The sequence below is a fragment of the Physella acuta genome, unplaced genomic scaffold, assembly GCF_028476545.2.
Source record: "Physella acuta isolate Inbredline_101_S28 unplaced genomic scaffold, ASM2847654v3 ptg000473l, whole genome shotgun sequence".
Classification (NCBI taxonomy): Eukaryota; Metazoa; Mollusca; class Gastropoda; family Physidae; genus Physella; species Physella acuta.
The window spans coordinates 1,370,248-1,389,583 of NW_026731992.1; the positions used below are offsets into that span (position 1 = coordinate 1,370,248).

The 19,336-nt window shown below is 34.7% G+C and overlaps 1 protein-coding gene across 2 annotated transcripts; it reads right to left on the reverse strand.

The window, feature by feature from the left end:
• LOC131943891 (transcriptional adapter 2-beta) lies at positions 1 to 16,996 on the reverse strand. 2 transcript variants are annotated; one of them, XM_059304200.1, is made up of 15 exons: positions 16,739 to 16,995; positions 16,561 to 16,620; positions 16,058 to 16,158; positions 11,773 to 11,864; positions 11,585 to 11,641; positions 11,263 to 11,375; positions 8,391 to 8,463; positions 7,521 to 7,683; positions 7,180 to 7,259; positions 6,843 to 6,914; positions 5,618 to 5,682; positions 4,046 to 4,095; positions 3,694 to 3,838; positions 919 to 981; positions 1 to 698 (listed from the first exon to the last, which is right to left on the reverse strand). In XM_059304200.1, the coding sequence occupies exons 1-15, from the start codon at positions 16,829 to 16,831 to the stop codon at positions 573 to 575; spliced, it is 1,353 nt and encodes a 450-aa protein (XP_059160183.1). In that variant the 5' UTR covers positions 16,832 to 16,995; the 3' UTR covers positions 1 to 572. The 2 variants fall into 2 exon arrangements, 1 of the variants encoding a protein (XP_059160183.1); XR_009386960.1 differs by lacking the exon at positions 1 to 698 and having other exon boundaries at positions 5,575 to 5,682; positions 16,739 to 16,996.
• Between the last annotated feature and the right edge of the window lie 2,340 nt (positions 16,997 to 19,336).

Sequence of the window (19,336 nt, forward strand, 5' to 3'; positions counted from 1 at the left end):
TTACTGTTTGACATATATTTATTAGTCATTGATAAATATCTACATTATAGTACAAGTGGATATAGCAGCATAATATCAACCACAACTATCAGGCAACACTTTTATCACTTCGAAAAATTCAACTGACACGTTTAAGAAAAAAAAAACAACAATCAACCCTTCACCCCAAATAAGCAATCTATAACAAAACACTGCCAATGATCAATGAAAACAGTAATTCCTTACAAACAAGTATTAAAATGTACATGTATTCAACACAAGTGACCACTCAAGACTTATTCAAACATTCAGCACACACTACTACACAAGACTAGGAAAGGAGTCAAATGTTGGATTTGAAACCCATCCTATTGACTTAATCATTCCAAGGAAGTAATGCTTTAATTAAGACCTGCTATATCAAGTCTTATAAGAGTAAATCAGTCAATTACATTGATATCTGTGTTAGCCTCCTTATCAGGCAGTCTTAAAACAGACTAGCCACAACTTGAAAGTGTCTCTGTACATCAGACCACTCCCAATGGGTAAACATTGTTCAATAGTGGCTCACTCCTACTTAAGTCCACCATACATCAAGATGCACCAATCCACAAATTTTCCTGTAAAAAACCTATAATCTTTCTTCTGTGGGTTTTATCCATACCACCTGGATAACGAAATTTTCCAACATCTTTTCCGCTGCATCTTTGTAAGTAATCCTGAAAATATATTACAGAAAACATTTGAGTTTTTTCTTCCTGCCCATGACAGGCATAATTTGGGTTTAACTATTCCAATCAGTTACTGCCTTAGCCATATCAATCACAAAACAGTTACAGCTTAGTAGAGATCAATGATCACTGAAACCCACGATATTTCTAACTGCTTTGGGGAATGTTCAGCAGGAGGCTGTACTTGATGCAGACTTTGAACACTTACTTTTATAATACAAGTCTTGATGGTAATATAATTAGCAGGTGACATGCCCATGGAATTGCAGAGCTGAAAAAAAAAACATAACTAAAAATAACTTTAAAAATAAATAAATTGTTCCACTATAATGTTATTTTAACATTACAGTCAAAGAAATAATAAATTTCCACCATTTAAAAGTTTATTTAGAGGACAGAAAACTTACATATATCTGGTGGATCACATGTGAGACAAGGGCTATAAATGACATATCTGGTGGATCACATGTGAGACAAGGTCTATAAATTACATATATCTGGTGGATCACATGTGAGACAAGGTCTATAAATTACATATATCTGGTGGATCACATGTGAGACAAGGTCTATAAATTACATATATCTGGTGGATCACATGTGAGACAAGGTCTATAAATTACATATATCTGGTGGATCACATGTGAGACAAGGTCTATAAATTACATATATCTGGTGGATCACATGTGAGACAAGGTCTATAAATTACATATATCTGGTGGATCACATGTGAGACAAGGTCTATAAATTACATATATCTGGTGGATCACATGTGAGACAAGGTCTATAAATTACATATATCTGGTGGATCACATGTGAGACAAGGTCTATAAATTACATATATCTGGTGGATCACATGTGAGACAAGGTCTATAAATTACATATATCTGGTGGATCACATGTGAGACAAGGGCTATAAATTACATATATCTGGTGGATCACATGTGAGACAAGGTCTATAAATTACATATATCTGGTGGATCACATGTGAGACAAGGTCTATAAATTACATATATCTGGTGGATCACATGTGAGACAAGGTCTATAAATTACATATATCTGGTGGATCACATGTGAGACAAGGGCTATAAATTACATATATCTGGTGGATCACATGTGAGACAAGGTCTATAAATTACATATATCTGGTGGATCATATGTGAGACAAGGGCTATAAATTACATATATCTGGTGGATCACATGTGAGACAAGGTCTATAAATTACATATATCTGGTGGATCACATGTGAGACAAGGTCTATAAATTACATATATCTGGTGGATCACATGTGAGACAAGGGCTATAAATTACATATATCTGGTGGATCACATGTGAGACAAGGGCTATAAATTACATATATCTGGTGGATCACATGTGAGACAAGGGCTATAAATTACATATATCTGGTGGATCACATGTGAGACAAGGGCTATAAATTACATATATCTGGTGGATCACATGTGAGACAAGGGCTATAAATGACATATCTGGTGGATCATATGTGAGACAAGGGCTATAAATTACATATATCTGGTGGATCACATGTGAGACAAGGTCTATAAATTACATATATCTGGTGGATCACATGTGAGACAAGGTCTATAAATTACATATATCTGGTGGATCACATGTGAGACAAGGTCTATAAATTACATATATCTGGTGGATCACATGTGAGACAAGGGCTATAAATTACATATATCTGGTGGATCACATGTGAGACAAGGTCTATAAATTACATATATCTGGTGGATCACATGTGAGACAAGGTCTATAAATTACATATATCTGGTGGATCACATGTGAGACAAGGTCTATAAATTACATATATCTGGTGGATCACATGTGAGACAAGGTCTATAAATTACATATATCTGGTGGATCACATGTGAGACAAGGTCTATAAATTACATATATCTGGTGGATCACATGTGAGACAAGGGCTATAAATTACATATATCTGGTGGATCACATGTGAGACAAGGGCTATAAATTACATATATCTGGTGGATCACATGTGAGACAAGGGCTATAAATGACATATCTGGTGGATCATATGTGAGACAAGGGCTATAAATTACATATATCTGGTGGATCACATGTGAGACAAGGTCTATAAATTACATATATCTGGTGGATCACATGTGAGACAAGGTCTATAAATTACATATATCTGGTGGATCACATGTGAGACAAGGTCTATAAATTACATATATCTGGTGGATCACATGTGAGACAAGGCCTATAAATTACATATATCTGGTGGATCACATGTGAGACAAGGTCTATAAATTACATATATCTGGTGGATCACATGTGAGACAAGGGCTATAAATTACATATATCTGGTGGATCACATGTGAGACAAGGGCTATAAATTACATATATCTGGTGGATCACATGTGAGACAAGGTCTATAAATTACATATATCTGGTGGATCACATGTGAGACAAGGTCTATAAATTACATATATCTGGTGGATCACATGTGAGACAAGGGCTATAAATTACATATATCTGGTGGATCACATGTGAGACAAGGGCTATAAATTACATATATCTGGTGGATCACATGTGAGACAAGGGCTATAAATGACATATCTGGTGGATCATATGTGAGACAAGGGCTATAAATTACATATATCTGGTGGATCACATGTGAGACAAGGTCTATAAATTACATATATCTGGTGGATCACATGTGAGACAAGGTCTATAAATTACATATATCTGGTGGATCACATGTGAGACAAGGTCTATAAATTACATATATCTGGTGGATCACATGTGAGACAAGGTCTATAAATTACATATATCTGGTGGAACCAGTCCAAGCACATTACTAGAATTTCAACTAACAAATTACTCTAAAGAATGCCAAACTTTTCCAGAGATTGGAGTAATAATAGTTCTTGTTTCTGGAAAAGTGCAAAAATTCAAATGTGTCTTTGGTAGTGTAGCAATTAATAGAGCTATAAAGAAATACCTTTTTTTCATTTTCTGAAATCAACTCAAATCCTGGCATGCTGTTGTTGATTTCCCTGTGAGATTCTGTTACACCTTCCTCACCTTTTCCTGAAACTTTTTCTGCGCTTTCTTCTGAAGATGTATCCATTTTTTCTTGTTTTACCCTAGTTCAGTATCCAAAATAACTCACATCAAAAATGTTTAAATTACTTCTACTTAGAATGGTGGACATAAACTTTGTTTACAATAATGTTATTGATTTTCCATTAGACATCTCTTTTTATAAAGTAAATAAAATGTTTTATCATTGTAGCTGGTTGTTCTATCTACATTTTAGGACAGTTAAAGAATAAATAAACTACTACTCATACTCTGCCTTTTTGGAGACTTGGGAATTCCTCTTTGGCGTTAAAGAGGTCACCTACATGAAGAAAAGGGGAAAAATTATTTGATTATTGAGGTTTATTTTAAAATCAAGTTCCTCTTGAATCTTGCAATGTTAGGATGTCTCTGAATCATGTCAATAGTTCATGTTAGGGTGTCATACATTTAGGGTGGCTATGTAGCATGTCAATCATACATGTTAGGGTGGCTATGTAGCATGTCAATCATACATGTTAGGGTGGCTATGTAGCATGTCAATCATACATGTTAGGGTGGCTATGTAGCATGTCAATCATACATGTTAGGGTGGCTATGTAGCATGTCAATCATACATGTTAGGGTGGCTATGTAGCATGTCAATCATACATGTTAGGGTGGCTATGTAGCATGTCAATCATACATGTTAGGGTGGCTATGTAGCATGTCAATCATACATGTTAGGGTGGCTATGTAGCATGTCAATCATACATGTTAGGGTGACAATGCAGCATGTCAATCCTACGTGTTAGGGTGGCTATGTAGCATGTCAATCATACATGTTAGGGTGACAATGTAGCATGTCAATCATACGTGTTAGGGTGGCTATGTAGCATGTCAATCATACATGTTAGGGTGACAATGTAGCATGTCAATCATACATGTTAGGGTGGCTATGTAGCATGTCAATCACACATGTTAGGGTGACAATGTAGCATGTCAATCATACATGTTAGGGTGGCTATGTAGCATGTCAATCATACATGCTAGGGTGGCTATGTAGCATGTCAATCATACATGTTAGGGTGGCTATGTAGCATGTCAATCATACATATTAGGGTGACAATGCAGCATGTCAATCATACATGTTAGGGTGGCTATGTAGCATGTCAATCACACATGTTAGGGTGACAATGTAGCATGTCAATCATACATGTTAGGGTGGCTATGTAGCATGTCAATCATACATGCTAGGGTGGCTATGTAGCATGTCAATCACACATGTTCATGTTGGGATTGCTAGCTATAAAAATGACATGAGATAGGGGAACAAAATACTGGAAGCATGAGTGACATAGATAAGAGGAATACTTCCCCACAGGGAATGTGGGTGGAGACATTTAGCTGCTGTTGTGCAGGAGATATTTGACTCAAGAAAATGTAAATAATGTGCTGATGACAAAACAATAAAACATACAAGGCAACTGCCCCCAAGAGAGCCCCAATGCAACACTGACAACTACTCAAGCAGTAGTCTATTAATTTTTGGCTCAACTTGATGAGATCAGCATAATCATGCCATCCATTCAAGCAAGTGTGGACAAACAAATGACATTCAGGGATTGTATTGCATATGATGCTAGGGATGAGCAGAGCCATCTTCACACAGTTAAAAAACAACACAGCAGTCTTTTTATTCACAAACTTCTCAACATATGCTCAGTACGACATGGTCAATACACAGCTCAAGGATTCACAAGAAAATAGTTTGTATTGGGGCTCTAATTGTTGGCAGATTTACTTCAAAATGTTCACTTACGATTTCGGGGCCTTAGCAACTGAGCTGTGAAGATTGCACTCACCAGCTTTTTCTTAGTTTCTTTTCTCTTTTCTCTCTTAAACTTTTCTGATTCATATATCTCTTCATCTATCAACAAAACAAGAAAACAAGCATGGCAGTGTGTGGTATAAAAGATTTAAGATCTGTTGCAGCAAATCTAAACAACTTTTTATTAACCACAATCAAGCATTAAAAAAGGATGTTTGATTAATAGCTCTAGTAGAAGTGAGACTGCATCAACACAAATGTAGGGGTGCCTCTCATTTTTAAAGTCAATCCTGAAAATCCATCTACAAATATTTAGCAATCCTGAAATCAATATTTGAAATTCTTCAAAGCCTGAAATTTAATGTTGCACAGAATTTTAAAATAAAATTTACAACTATTTCATTACCTTTAGAGGTTCTGAGTTATATCATGTTTTACATAGAGTATTTTAGTGAACTTATTATCTTTGTAACAATCTTCAAACAAAAACTAATAATTAAAGGATGGTGCATATAATGTAATTAGTTAAAAACATTTTTAGACCCTTCTCTACCCCATAATGTTTTTTGGAACCCCCACCCACCCCAATGCACATAAACCACAGTACCAAACAACTGCTTATGTTACCAATACTTGATATTATAGTGACAATAGACACACTTTGTCTTCTATTGGTAATACAGAAATGTTTGAGTACACCTGTACTATTGAACTTTTAACAACATCCTATACTGAGTTTAGTGTACAGTCAGCCAACTGTTAAATAGTAAACATTTTACTAACCTCAACATCTTGTTATTAATAATATGTTCAAGGCCCCTATACTGTACTTCTACCGAATAAATTATATTCTATTTAATACTGTTGGAAAGCCAGATTTAATTCCAACGTTGAGCAGTAGTTTTTATCTTAATTGTTAATTTCATTTAAACAAAAACGAATATTATGAGAAAGGGTCCACTAGTTCATACAGAGTTATGCTCCTTACATTGGGAGATCAAGGATGGCGTTTTGGTAGATTGAATGGGTCATTAATGGTTAAAATAGATTTGACTCTTACATTTTGATTTGACAAAAGGACTTGCATTTTTAATCATCTGATGGCTTTTTTGTTTAAAATTTTGTAAGTTATCCAATTGATTCAAGCCAGAGAGAGCACAGAAATCTTATACTGTTAAATTGCTCTCCATAAAAGAACTAAACGTGCAGTAGATGATGACCAACCATGTCAGATTAGAAACTAAAAAAAATAAAAATACCTTCTAATTTTGTTATGCCATTCTTTCTAAGACGCATTAGTTCTTTGATTCTTGCTTTTAATTCTTTTTCCCCTGAAACAAACAATATCCAATTCAAAGTTTCTTTCTTCTTTTCATTTTATAATGTTGAGTAACCTTTCAAATACAAAAATATTTGATTAATGTGTGTGCATATAAATACGGGACAGCCTTATGTTTGTTGTTGAGTAATGTATGCTATTCAACACGTGTTTATGTTTGATGATTAGTATAAGCTCACAATATGTAAGCTGCTGCTATAGAAAAATGGAATATACAACTGAATCAGAACCAAGAAAGGAAATGGAGACAAACTTACTTTTGATGTTACTGAATAACATTTGATGTTCAGCCCTTAGATGAAACTGGGAAAAAGGCTTCAGTCTTTCTTGTAGTTCCCTATATAATTCAGAATAAAATTTGAAGAATGTCTCACACCATCACCATAACATGACAAATGTGCCTCACACCATCACCATAACATGACAAATGTGCCTCACACCATCACCATAACATGACAAATGTGCCTCACACCATCGCCATAACATGACAAATGTGCCTCACACCATCGCCATAACATGACAAATGTGCCTCACACCATCACCATAACATGACAAATGTGCCTCACACCATCACCATAACATGGTAACAAGTACTTGCCTTCCTGTTTTGCCACTTTTTTTCTTGGAGTGTGGGGTTTTAGCAGCTTTTGAAATGGATGGAATTCCTGCAGCAGTTAAACCATATTCTCCTGCTAGTCTTTTCCTACGCTCCCTTTCGTGTAAGCGTAGCCTGTACTTGCAAATTTGGGCAAGTTTTACAGCTATGGAAAGCAAAGGCTAGAGTTAACAATCATATTTTACTAGACTACCCGTTATCCTTGGATAACTGTGGGTTTGGGGGGTCATCCATAAATGACGTCACGTTTGTTCGCCAATTTTTCTCTTTCCTTTCCCCTCCCCTTGCCACAAAAAGCCAGGTCCCACATGAAAAAAGACATCAGCCCACAAGTTTGTCTATTAAAAAAATGTTTGGCTGATCATGGGTCCCACCACAATATCCTTGCATATGCTCATGCCACACAAATAGGTCAACTCTACTTCACACCCATGTCCCGCAATAAGTCCCAAAGGGCAACTTTATCATTCACATTTTAAAAAGATGTCACCTACGCTTTAGCAGACAGAAAATTTAACTTTATAATGCGTTAAACTTTAGAATGGAAGCCATGTTTGTTGTGAAAATAAGTAAATAAAGTATTTGGAAAGAACTCTGCATGCACACCACTTTTAAGATTAGACAAATAAATTAGGCGGTAATGTTAGTGTAGTATCAATGACATCATTATTATTGTGTATTGTTTTTGGCATTTTTTTTTACTCTAGGATCAATGACGTCATTTTATTGTGTATACTTTTTCCGCATTAAAACTTGGTTTAATTTTGATAAATTCCTATTTTGCAAAATAGTTTGCAAAAAAGCTACACTGATGTTAGGCTCATTAAGATGAAATTTAAAATATTTTTTTACCGATGTCTATGTCATCATCATCGTGGTTGATTGTCAGACTACTGACCAATGACTCGGCTTCATTGTCATGCTCCTGAAAAATAATAAAACTATCTTTGAAAGGAGTGCTGCAAAACTTCTGGGCCAATGGTACAGTGGGCCATGGCTGGGCCAATGGTACAGTGGGCCATGCCTGGGCCAATGGTACAGTGGGCCATGCCTGGGCCAATGGTACAGTGGGCCATGCCTGGGCCAATGGTACAGTGGGCCATGCCTGGGCCAATGGTACAGTGGGCCATGGCTGGGCCAATGGTACAGTGGGCCATGCCTGGGCCAATGGTACAGTGGGCCATGTCTGGGCCAATGGTACAGTGGGCCATGCCTGGGCCAATGGTACAGTGGGCCATGCCTGGGCCAATGGTACAGTGGGCCATGCCTGGGCCAATGGTACAGTGGGCCATGTCTGGGTCAATGGTACAGTGGGCCATGTCTGGGCTAAAGAGACATTTGGCTAGGTCTGGGCTAAGAACATAACAGATCAAACTTGTGCTTACAGTGATATTAGATAAGAATGTATTAAAATGACAGTCTATTATACTTTCAGAGATGTAATTAAGAGAAAAAATGTTTTTATTTGTAATATAATAGTAAATGAAAATTTAGCAAAAATTAGACCAATGAAGTGTCATAAAAAAGATGACACTTCAGCCAACATGTTTTTGTCATTTAAAAATAATTTCTTCCTATAATATTTTCTAAGCTTGAACCTCTAGTGAATAACAAATATATAAATTATTACAGCTAACGTCAAAATAAGATTGAATTAGAACCATTCCCATGCATGTGCATTCCTGCTGTGAACTTTCTATGTAGGAAAATTAAACCAAAACAATTAACACTGACTGTATGTCTTTTGAACATATGCCACTTGCAAGGCACGTACCATTTGGTGATATTTTGTACTATCTGAAAATTTTGAAGGCAGGCCACTCTTCACCATAAAGTAAAGTTACGCAAAATATTTTAAATTAAATTTTATCGTAATTTAAGCTATTCCAATGTTATGAAACTAAGATTTATATGAAATTTTTAAGGCCTAAAAAGTTTAGTAAAGAACCTCAATTATTTAATGTTGTTTTTAGCTAATTATTTTTAGTTAGGTCTAGATCTAGATAAATTCATAATGTTCTCAAATTAGAAGAACTGTCAAGCATATCCTATTGAAAATTGATAATACGGTAGGAACCTAATTAAAAATAACAGATGCATCCTTAAAATTAACTTTATAATGCATTAAAGTTTTCAACTGGCAACAGTCTCACAAAACATCTTCCATAGAAAAATAAAGTGTTTGTTCTCAAGGTGGATAATTAATAGTGTGTTATTACATATGAATATAAATGAATGCATCATTAATTAAATTAAATTTAACCTTGCTCTGTTACCTTAAAAAAAATTACCTTTTTGGTAGGTCATAAATAGTCTTTTTGACCAGAATAACTGAACTCTATTATTATTTATTGTTTACCCTGACCTAATAAGAGTGTTAGTACATCCAAATAAATATTTCACAGTTCAATGAGAAAATTTTTGTTATTTTAACCACTGTATGAAATTGTTATTGCTGGCATTGATTGTGTACTAGCTTTGTATGTTCTTCTCACACCAAATGATTACAGTCATTTTAGACTAGTTTGCTTTTCTTGTCACATGATCTGGGACAAACACTCTCTAGCGTAGTCCTGGATGAGAATGTGTGGTGCTTGCTGTTTGTGTCGGTATATTAAGGGGAAAATATCATATCACATTGACGGTACTATGGGGTCTTATATGACCCCAAGCGAACAAAAATCTAAATAATAAATACCCGGTAATACTTTGAAAGTATCAAACATGTGTAACGTACTTAGGAAAGCCTTATGAAAAAATACATGGCAGGTGAGGTCACTAATCCTGGTAGTTTTCAAAATAAATTGCTCTAAAAATGGCTGAGGTCAAATAGACCCCATGGTATCAGAGCAGAGTTAAATCTTTAAATAAATTTATCTAAGACATTTCTGAAAATTATTCTGTAAATAATTACATATTTTAAATTTCTACACATAATGCAGATATTATGTGGAGCTGATAACCAAAAAATTCCAGGATTAAAAAAAAAAATTTGGAGGTTTAAAAACATTATTTTTGGAAGGTTTTCTGGATATTTGAAAATAGAATAACATTTTTGTTGATTTAAATTTAAAAAAAAAAATTGTACAATTCACTGGGAGAAACTCACAACAACTGTTTATTATGGAGCTAAATATTAACTTTGGCTTGGACTACAAAGTATACCTATTTAACAAATTCTTTTGGATATCGGATATGCAGGCTAATTGGTAACAAAAAAAAAAATTAACGGTAAACATCAGAGAGCAGACATTAAAATGATCTGCCAACCATTTAGTAGCATACAAAATATTGTAAATACAGGGGTGACACTCATTTATTTTGACTCCCAAAATCATTGTTTTAAAATGTTTAAACCCTGAGACCTTACAATACTCAGTCATATGACACTCATTTATTTTGACTCCCAAAATCATTGTTTTAAAATGTTTAAACCTAGAGACTTCACAATACTCAGTCATATGACACTCATTTATTTTGACTCCCAAAATCATTGTTTTAAAATGTTTAAACCTAGAGACTTCACAATACTCAGTCATATGAGAAGTAGTGTATGAGTTTAGAGCTCAGTCAAATACATTCTGCAATGGTACAGGTATTTCCCTTCTTAATAAAACTAGCACATTTGAGGATTAGCTATTCAAATAAAACCTACATGACTAAACCTCAAAACTGAAGCCTGACTTAAATATTTGAAAGTGAGTGAGTATTCTCATCAACTAACCCTTTCAAAATCATCCCTTAATGGCATATAGCCCAACTCCTGTTGTTGCTGTTGGCCAATCTCTAATGGGGTGATAGGAATGGTTAGACTTGGAGACAGTGGACCTGCCAAAGCTAAGATAGACCAAAAAAAACAATTTTTAGACATTTCCTTCTACGACTGTCAGAAAAAAAAATGAACCTGTCCACATACAATTTCACAACAAATTTTATAGCACACCAACATTCCAAATTCACATAACAGAAAGAATTTTGTAAAGGAATATTTTCATGAACCATTAGTGGTAAGTAAAGAAAGCTATGAAAAAAATAAAGAGTTGTACCTCCATTTGCACTTGTATGATCTGTGATACTAGGTCTGGGAACTTCTTGTAGTGTAGCTGGTAGGACAAGGTTGTTTTTTTATATACTATCACTCATTTAAGTAATTTCATTAACTTTTTAACGGAACTACAAAAAAATAAAATAAAATACCAATATTTGAAAAGTATAAAGATAAAAGCAACAATACCATCACCAATGACACCATTAATGTAAAAGCGCCGATAATGCTCTTCACATTCTACTGATGTCCTGGTCTCCAGGTGTGCAGATGCTCCATTCCTGTAAATAAAAATATGCTGGATTAGAACACTGGTTGATTAGAACACTGGTTGATTAGAGCATTCAGTAGCACACTGGTTGATTAGAGCATTCAGTAGCACACTGCTTGATTAGAGCACTGGTTGATTAGAGCATTCAGTAGCACACTGGTTGATTAGAGCATTCAGTAGCACACTGCTTGATTAGAGCATTCAGTAGCACACTGGTTGATTAGAGCATTCAGTAGCACACTGGTTGATTAGAGCATTCAGTAGAACACTGGTTGATTAGAACATTCAGTAGCACACTGGTTGATTAGAACATTCAGTAGCACACTGGTTGATTAGAACATTCAGTAGCACACTGCTAATTCTGACAGGATGTATACTGCTTTATGAAAACTATATTCCTGATTTTCTTTGAATAGATCCCTCACTACTTAAGACAGATGTTTTACAATTATTTATTATAAAATAATGCAACACTCTACTCTCATTTTAATTGAACTACAATGTTTTTTTATTTTAAGCAATTGGGCTATTTTTATATATATATATATATATATATATATATATATATATATATATATATATATATATATATATATATATATATATATATATATATATATCTTTCTCAAGCCAAATGTAAGAAAATAACTTTTCCAGGGCTGCTTAACATCCAAAACTTAATCTAAAATTTAAAAAATATTCATGCTACCATTACCTAATTTACTGACCAAATCAATAGGCTTTTTATATAAAGCACTCTTAAAAGAGCATTAAAAAAATTACAATAAATCCACACAAAAAGAAAAGTACTAAATTATCAAAACATATGACATTTATGAACTACCAAGAGATACTCCTATGAAGAACCATGATGACATGGTATTAGCAGTCACCCATAACATACTAAATGATGTCAATGAATTAGTCAATTTCCTCTGCCCATCACAAATAGCAAATAATAGCTAGCCACCTCACCTAATGTCATTGAGCAGTTTGGTCCACCTAGTACTAGATTTATGAATACAACAATTGAAAAGCCTTTATAATAACAAGTTTGAAATGCACTGAAAATAAGAAAATAAAAGCTTTAGTCACTTATGAGATCTCTTACATATTTTACTGACCAAAGTTTTTATTTTTTAAAAAAAAGTGTTTTTCTTATTTTCTGTGCATTTAAAAGCTCATTATTAAAAAAGGTTCTTTTATTATTTGTTTAATTTTTCACTTTACTAATTTTTAGTAATTTTTCCTAAATGAAGTTGAACCCATACCTCAGAGACAATTATTTGCTCCTTCTTTGTCCACAGTCTACTCTTGAGCAAGAAATCTTTTACCCGCCGTGACAAACATTTCACCACCTTTAGTTAGCTGATCCAGCTAGTATATAATCTGATTGTGTGACAAACATTTCACCACCTTTAGTTAGCTGATCCAGCTAGTATTTAATCTGATTGTGTGACAAACATTTCTACATCTTTAGTTAGCTGATCCAGCTAGTATATAATCTGATTGTGTGACAAACATTTCACCACCTTTAGTTAGCTGATCCAGCTAGTATTTAATCTGATTGTGTGACAAACATTTCTACATCTTTAGTTAGCTGATCCAGCTAGTATTTAATCTGATTGTGTGACAAACATTTCACCACCTTTAGTTAGCTGATCCAGCTAGTATTTAATCTGATTGTGTGACAAACATTTCTACATCTTTAGTTAGCTGATCCAGCTAGTATTTAATCTGATTGTGTGACAAACATTTCACCACCTTTAGTTAGCTGATCCAGCTAGTATTTAATCTGATTGTGTGACAAACATTTCTCCATCTTTAGTTAGCTGATCCAGCTAGTATTTAATCTGATTGTGTGACAAACATTTCACCACCTTTAGTTAGCTGATCCAGCTAGTATTTAATCTGATTGTGTGACAAACATTTCACCACCTTTAGTTAGCTGATCCAGCTAGTATTTAATCTGATTGTGTGACAAACATTTCACTACCTTTAGTTAGCTGATCCAGCTAGTATTTAATCTGATTGTGTGACAAACATTTCTACATCTTTAGTTAGCTGATCCAGCTAGTATTTAATCTGATTGTGTGACAAACATTTCACCACCTTTAGTTAGCTGATCCAGCTAGTATTTAATCTGATTGTGTGACAAACATTTCACCACCTTTAGTTAGCTGATCCAGCTAGTATTTAATCTGATTGTGCCCTCTTGTAATACAGAATTTCTTAATTTTTAAATTAAATGTTAATACAAACCTAATAAATTAATCAGAACAGTTTGATTTAAAAATAAATAATCTTGCATTGTCATCTGTGATAAAATAAATGTATCTGGAAAGTTAAATTGCTGCATTAGAAGCAGGTTAAAATTGAGTTACAAGATTTTCCACAACCCACAAGCAAACAAAAAAAATACAGACATACTAAATAAAAGCTTCTGGGTTACTTTTGTAAACTAGCTGCACACATATGGCCAGAGTTACCCAGCTCGTGGGGGTGAAATAGTTGGAAGTAAAATTCACTTAAGGTTTTGAAACATGGATATTGTAGAAAAGTTTTATGTCTAGAATTTATACATCCTTTTTAAAAAAAAACATGTGTTGTTCAAGACATATTGAAGTGCGAAATTCACTTTTCTAAATTCCAGACTTTTCCCAGACTATTCAAACTGTCAAGCCCTTTACACTTGAGACATGTATCAGACATATCTAGAAAAAAACTTGCTACAAGTATACAAGTTCTGTGTGAAAAATGTTCACATAATATAACATTAACTTGTTGAATTTTTTTCTAGACATATATAGTATACAAGTAAACATTGTGTTAAGGGGTCTTAAAAACGTATAGTTAACAAAATATTGGGATTTGAATCACCTTATACCTTCTGTTGCAAAATGGGTGACCCTCCCCATCCACCCTCTTATATAGACATTGAAAAAAATGTAACATTTCTCTAAAAACATACTTCCAATATAGGTCTACTAATTATATAACATGATGTGTAGCTTGCAATGCTTAACATTTACATACTGATTTATTCCTTTCCAAAATATAGTTCTAGAATACTAAAATAGCAGTACTATCCATTAGACATAATAATAATTACTTTAAAGGAATAATAATGTAATCTACTAATTTATGTCTGCTGTTGTTGAGTAGCCTAGAGACTTATAAACCCTAAGTCCTAGATCTAGTAAGTAGTGTTTCAAATAATAGGCTACTTGAAAATAAAAATTTAGAGCAAAAAAAAAAAAAAACACTCTGCAGGTTGTGACCACACCATAATTTTTGCTCATAGTGCAGAAACTTTTGTCTACTATTAAAAATTACAAGTATCCCCACCCCCACACAACAAGATGGTGGAGGGGTAAGGGTGAGGTCACAGTAGTCCAGACATCAGTAAGCCTATTTTAATACATGATAGCATGAACTGTACTGTAACTTTTATCCCCACCTCTCAAGACCAGCAGTACCAACTCTGTACTTGAGGTCACTGTGAGTTCACACAAGTTTAGATATCAGGGACCGTAGTTACACGGAGGGGCGGGTAAGTCAAGCCCTAATTGTCAACATTTGCAAAAATTTCAAAACCGTTTTAATGGAAAGTGAATAAAAATACAGGTAGATAAATTGGATATGTTTGTTGACCTACAATATACATTGCCTAATTACAGATCTTAATTACAGGACAGTTTTGTAATTTCAGAAGGATTTCATGAGTGTTTAGGCTTTAAGGGTCATCCATAAATGATGTCTTGCGCTTTACTTTTTGACAATTTTAACCTCCCCATCACCACAAACAGCCATACCCCCTCCCCCTAAAACATCGATTTCTTTCTAAAATATTGTCTGAGCTCGGTCAACAAAGAGTAAATTAATCAATTTCAATTTACAAAAACAGTTGTCTAAAATTTCATTAAATTTCAATAAGGGGTCGTCGTCAAACTATCTGACCCCTCTCCCCCTCATCACAAAACTACGCAACCCACTCTCCCCAGAGGAGTGTGATGTCATTTATGGATGACCCATTATCGAAACTTCGTAAAGTTAACAAATATAAAAATGGAATTTCAGGAGGGTGCATTAAACTCTCATTTAATTAATAAATACATTCTCATGAAAGAAATATTGCAGCATCCAACATACATATATTGTCAGAGTTTTTGTTCTGAGTAGAAAAAAATTGACATGATTTACCAGTTTCCAAAGCCATACTGTTCAACAGCATCTAACAACATATTCTCCTCTGCAAGTGACCATCTCTGAGAATCTTCAAATATACAAGGTCCTTGGTCATTCTGAAACAATTGTGACAGTCACAATAAAATGAATAAACAAGTTTTTCAAGATTAGAATTAGACCTTCAACTTGAATATATATATTAATTTATATAGAATCTACACTAATACACAGGTCAGGTAGGCATAGGCCTATACACTTAACTATATTATAGATATACAATAGTAGATCTAGATGACATATTTATATTAATTATATAATATATTACTAGATAAACTTGACTTGACTATTATTCTAACTCTAACAGACTCTAACTAGATCTACTAACTAGCCTAGTTAGTAACTAGATCTAGATCTAGGCCTAAAAGTAAAATGAACTGCCCTAACTAAAGCCTAAACCAAACCAAAAATATTCACACAATCAAATCATGAAAAAATGTTAAGTGAAGAGGGAAAAATACCTTTATAGTGAAAGAATGCTCTCGTCTATGTGTAGCGATTTCAGCCCCCAAAGAAAAACACTGAAAAGAAAAAATATTGCTAAAAGCATTTTTAATAACAAGTGCTTTGACCTGAATACTGAATAGCCTCAAAATCATCAATAAATATATGGCTACGCGTATGTGACGTCACACTTGCCTGTAAACAAAGGTCAAAGTCGATACATTCCGTGCATCGTAAGCGGTGCCCAAATATCTCGTTTTGACAATAATTGCACCTTATTCGAGCCATTACTTCAAAACGGTATTAATCATTATTGCTAAGAAAACAATATTCAATAAGAGCAATTTTAAATAAAAGCTTTTTTAGGTAAATATTGTCGTTAACATTTCACACTCAGTTGTCTTCTTCTGGGCTCGTACCTGACGTCATTCCCACAATTCTTTGTTGTATTCTTCTATCCGGTACAACCAATGATCTCAAGTTTAGGCCAGTCGCTGCCGATCAAACAGTGTAGATATAAGACCTAGAGGTTTAGATAGGGGAGATCAGGTTTACGTGTTGAAGCATGTCTCACTTTTTGCTGTCTCAAAATTAAATACAATGTTCTACAGACATAATACGTTCACGGACTTGCAATACAAATCATGATACACTGATTGATCTACAGTGGCGTAGTAAGGGTTGGTGGCCGCTGAACCTATTGGACGCAAATAAGTCTGACGAGAAGGATTCGATCATTATTGTTAACGGTTTTTTTTTAAAAAAAAAACAATATTTATTTCGATTTTGTCATATTAGCGGCCATAAACATTTACTAATAAAAACTTAAGCTTGAAAAAAAAATTGAGACATTTAGGGCCTAATTTTTAGCGCAATTTCCATTCTGGAGAATTGCGTTTATTAACCCGTCATTTCTGGATGTATGAATGTATGGATGAATGAATGGATGGATGTGTGTCCGCAGCTTTAAGTCGTATCTCCTCCTCAACGAAGCAATATCGATGACTAGTTCCAAAAGCAATTATGTTAAGAAAGTTACGAGGATGAACATAGGCTATAAAAATTCCGGGTTTCTTTCATGGATTTCCCGGAAAAGCCAAAAAACCTCGAAAAAAAGAAGTTTTTAGCCCATATCTCGGCAACCAGACCACTTAGCGACTTGAAACATGTACCAATCGATTCCTGCCATAATTTAGAGCAATATTGCCGAAGAAAGTTTTCAAAAATATCCTTTCGTTCGGTCACAAAAATTTTTTTGAATTAATTAAAATTTGGACCGAATTAGTAGGCATTTTTTCCAACCACACCACACGCGTCATCACGTTCAATAGCTGCACCATCACGTTCTATGGCTTCGTCATCACGTTCAGTAGCTAGGCGCGCAATGGTTTTTAGTCATGTAACTCTATTGTAAATAAAACATGTAAAATACTGAAATTTTTTTTAAATAAAAAACGTTTTAATAACTAACCAATGGTTTTACTAACCCTGCTCTTGATTTACGCTACGACAGAGCTATTTTTAGATAACATAAGGAAATTGCGCTAAAATTGTCACTAGACTTTTTAATTAACTTGTTTAACAATTATTCTTAAAAGTTGCAAATACAGAAAACTTGAAATTGTGTGTGAACTTTATGCTACATTTCTATTTATTTTCATCAAGACTAAAATTTAACCTGAAGTTTCAATTTAGTAAAAACAAAAGTAGATTTCTCTCTTTAGACCTAGCGATCCATTGGGCAAATGAAGTAGAGTTCACATGTTTCTTGACATCGGCATATAAAGGGATAATGTGGTCAGCGTATCAGAGCTTGGTGGAAGGGACATTTCACTGACTTGAACCCGAATTCGAACTCGATACTTTCGGGCTAGCGGTCCAGCGCTCTACTGCTAGGCCGCACTGTACCATTTTCATTTTGTAAGACAACCAATAAAAAATCGTTTTTGGCCGTTTTGAAATTTAGTTTAGCTACCGAAAATAAATGAAAAAGCAATTACAAATACATTCCTAAAGTCCGAAAAAAAAAACTTACGCTAGTGATGTTTTATATAATTATCGCCTGAATAACAACGCATACAATTAAAAAAGAGTTAGAGCCATTCGAGACTATTCTCGTTGGTGTCCATTGAACGTTTTTTTAATGGATATGGGTAAAAAGTGAAATGATAAAATTCCCTTTTGAATTTGACGATCCATGGGGCTAGTGAAGTAGAGTTCATCTGTTTCTGCGACTACGGCATCTGAAGGGATAGTGTGGTCAGCACTATGCCCAGCCGCCTTTACCTTCCCTTGTGTAGACTCAGGGCATTCAATTGTCTTCGGATTGGCAGCCTGCCACTCTACTGAGCCACGCAGTCCTGCGACAAAAATAGTTCAATGCGTGAGGGTTGGATTAACTGTCCGTCGCGTGACATTTGAGCATCACAGTTCACTTCAGAGTAAAAGTTAAGTTTACATCTATTAAAGCGTGAAGATATCCTCCATTATTTTACCTCACTCAAATTTTGATTTCTGTTGATTGCTTATTATTTGCTTTCTAAGACTGCAGACTTTGAACACCGCCTGGCAGCTTTTTATTTTATTTGCGCAGTGTTTGTCGTAGCTGCACTGCCGCAAGCATATTACAAGTCCAATTAATCTGTCTATTTGTTAACATCTCTCCAGTGGCGTAGCGAGGTTGGGTGTCACCCGGTGCGGCACTTAATGGTGTCACCCCCCAGGGGCGTAGCGACTCTTCCCGGGGACAAACTTTCGATTTGCACCCCCCCCTCCTGGAACTTTCGATTTGCA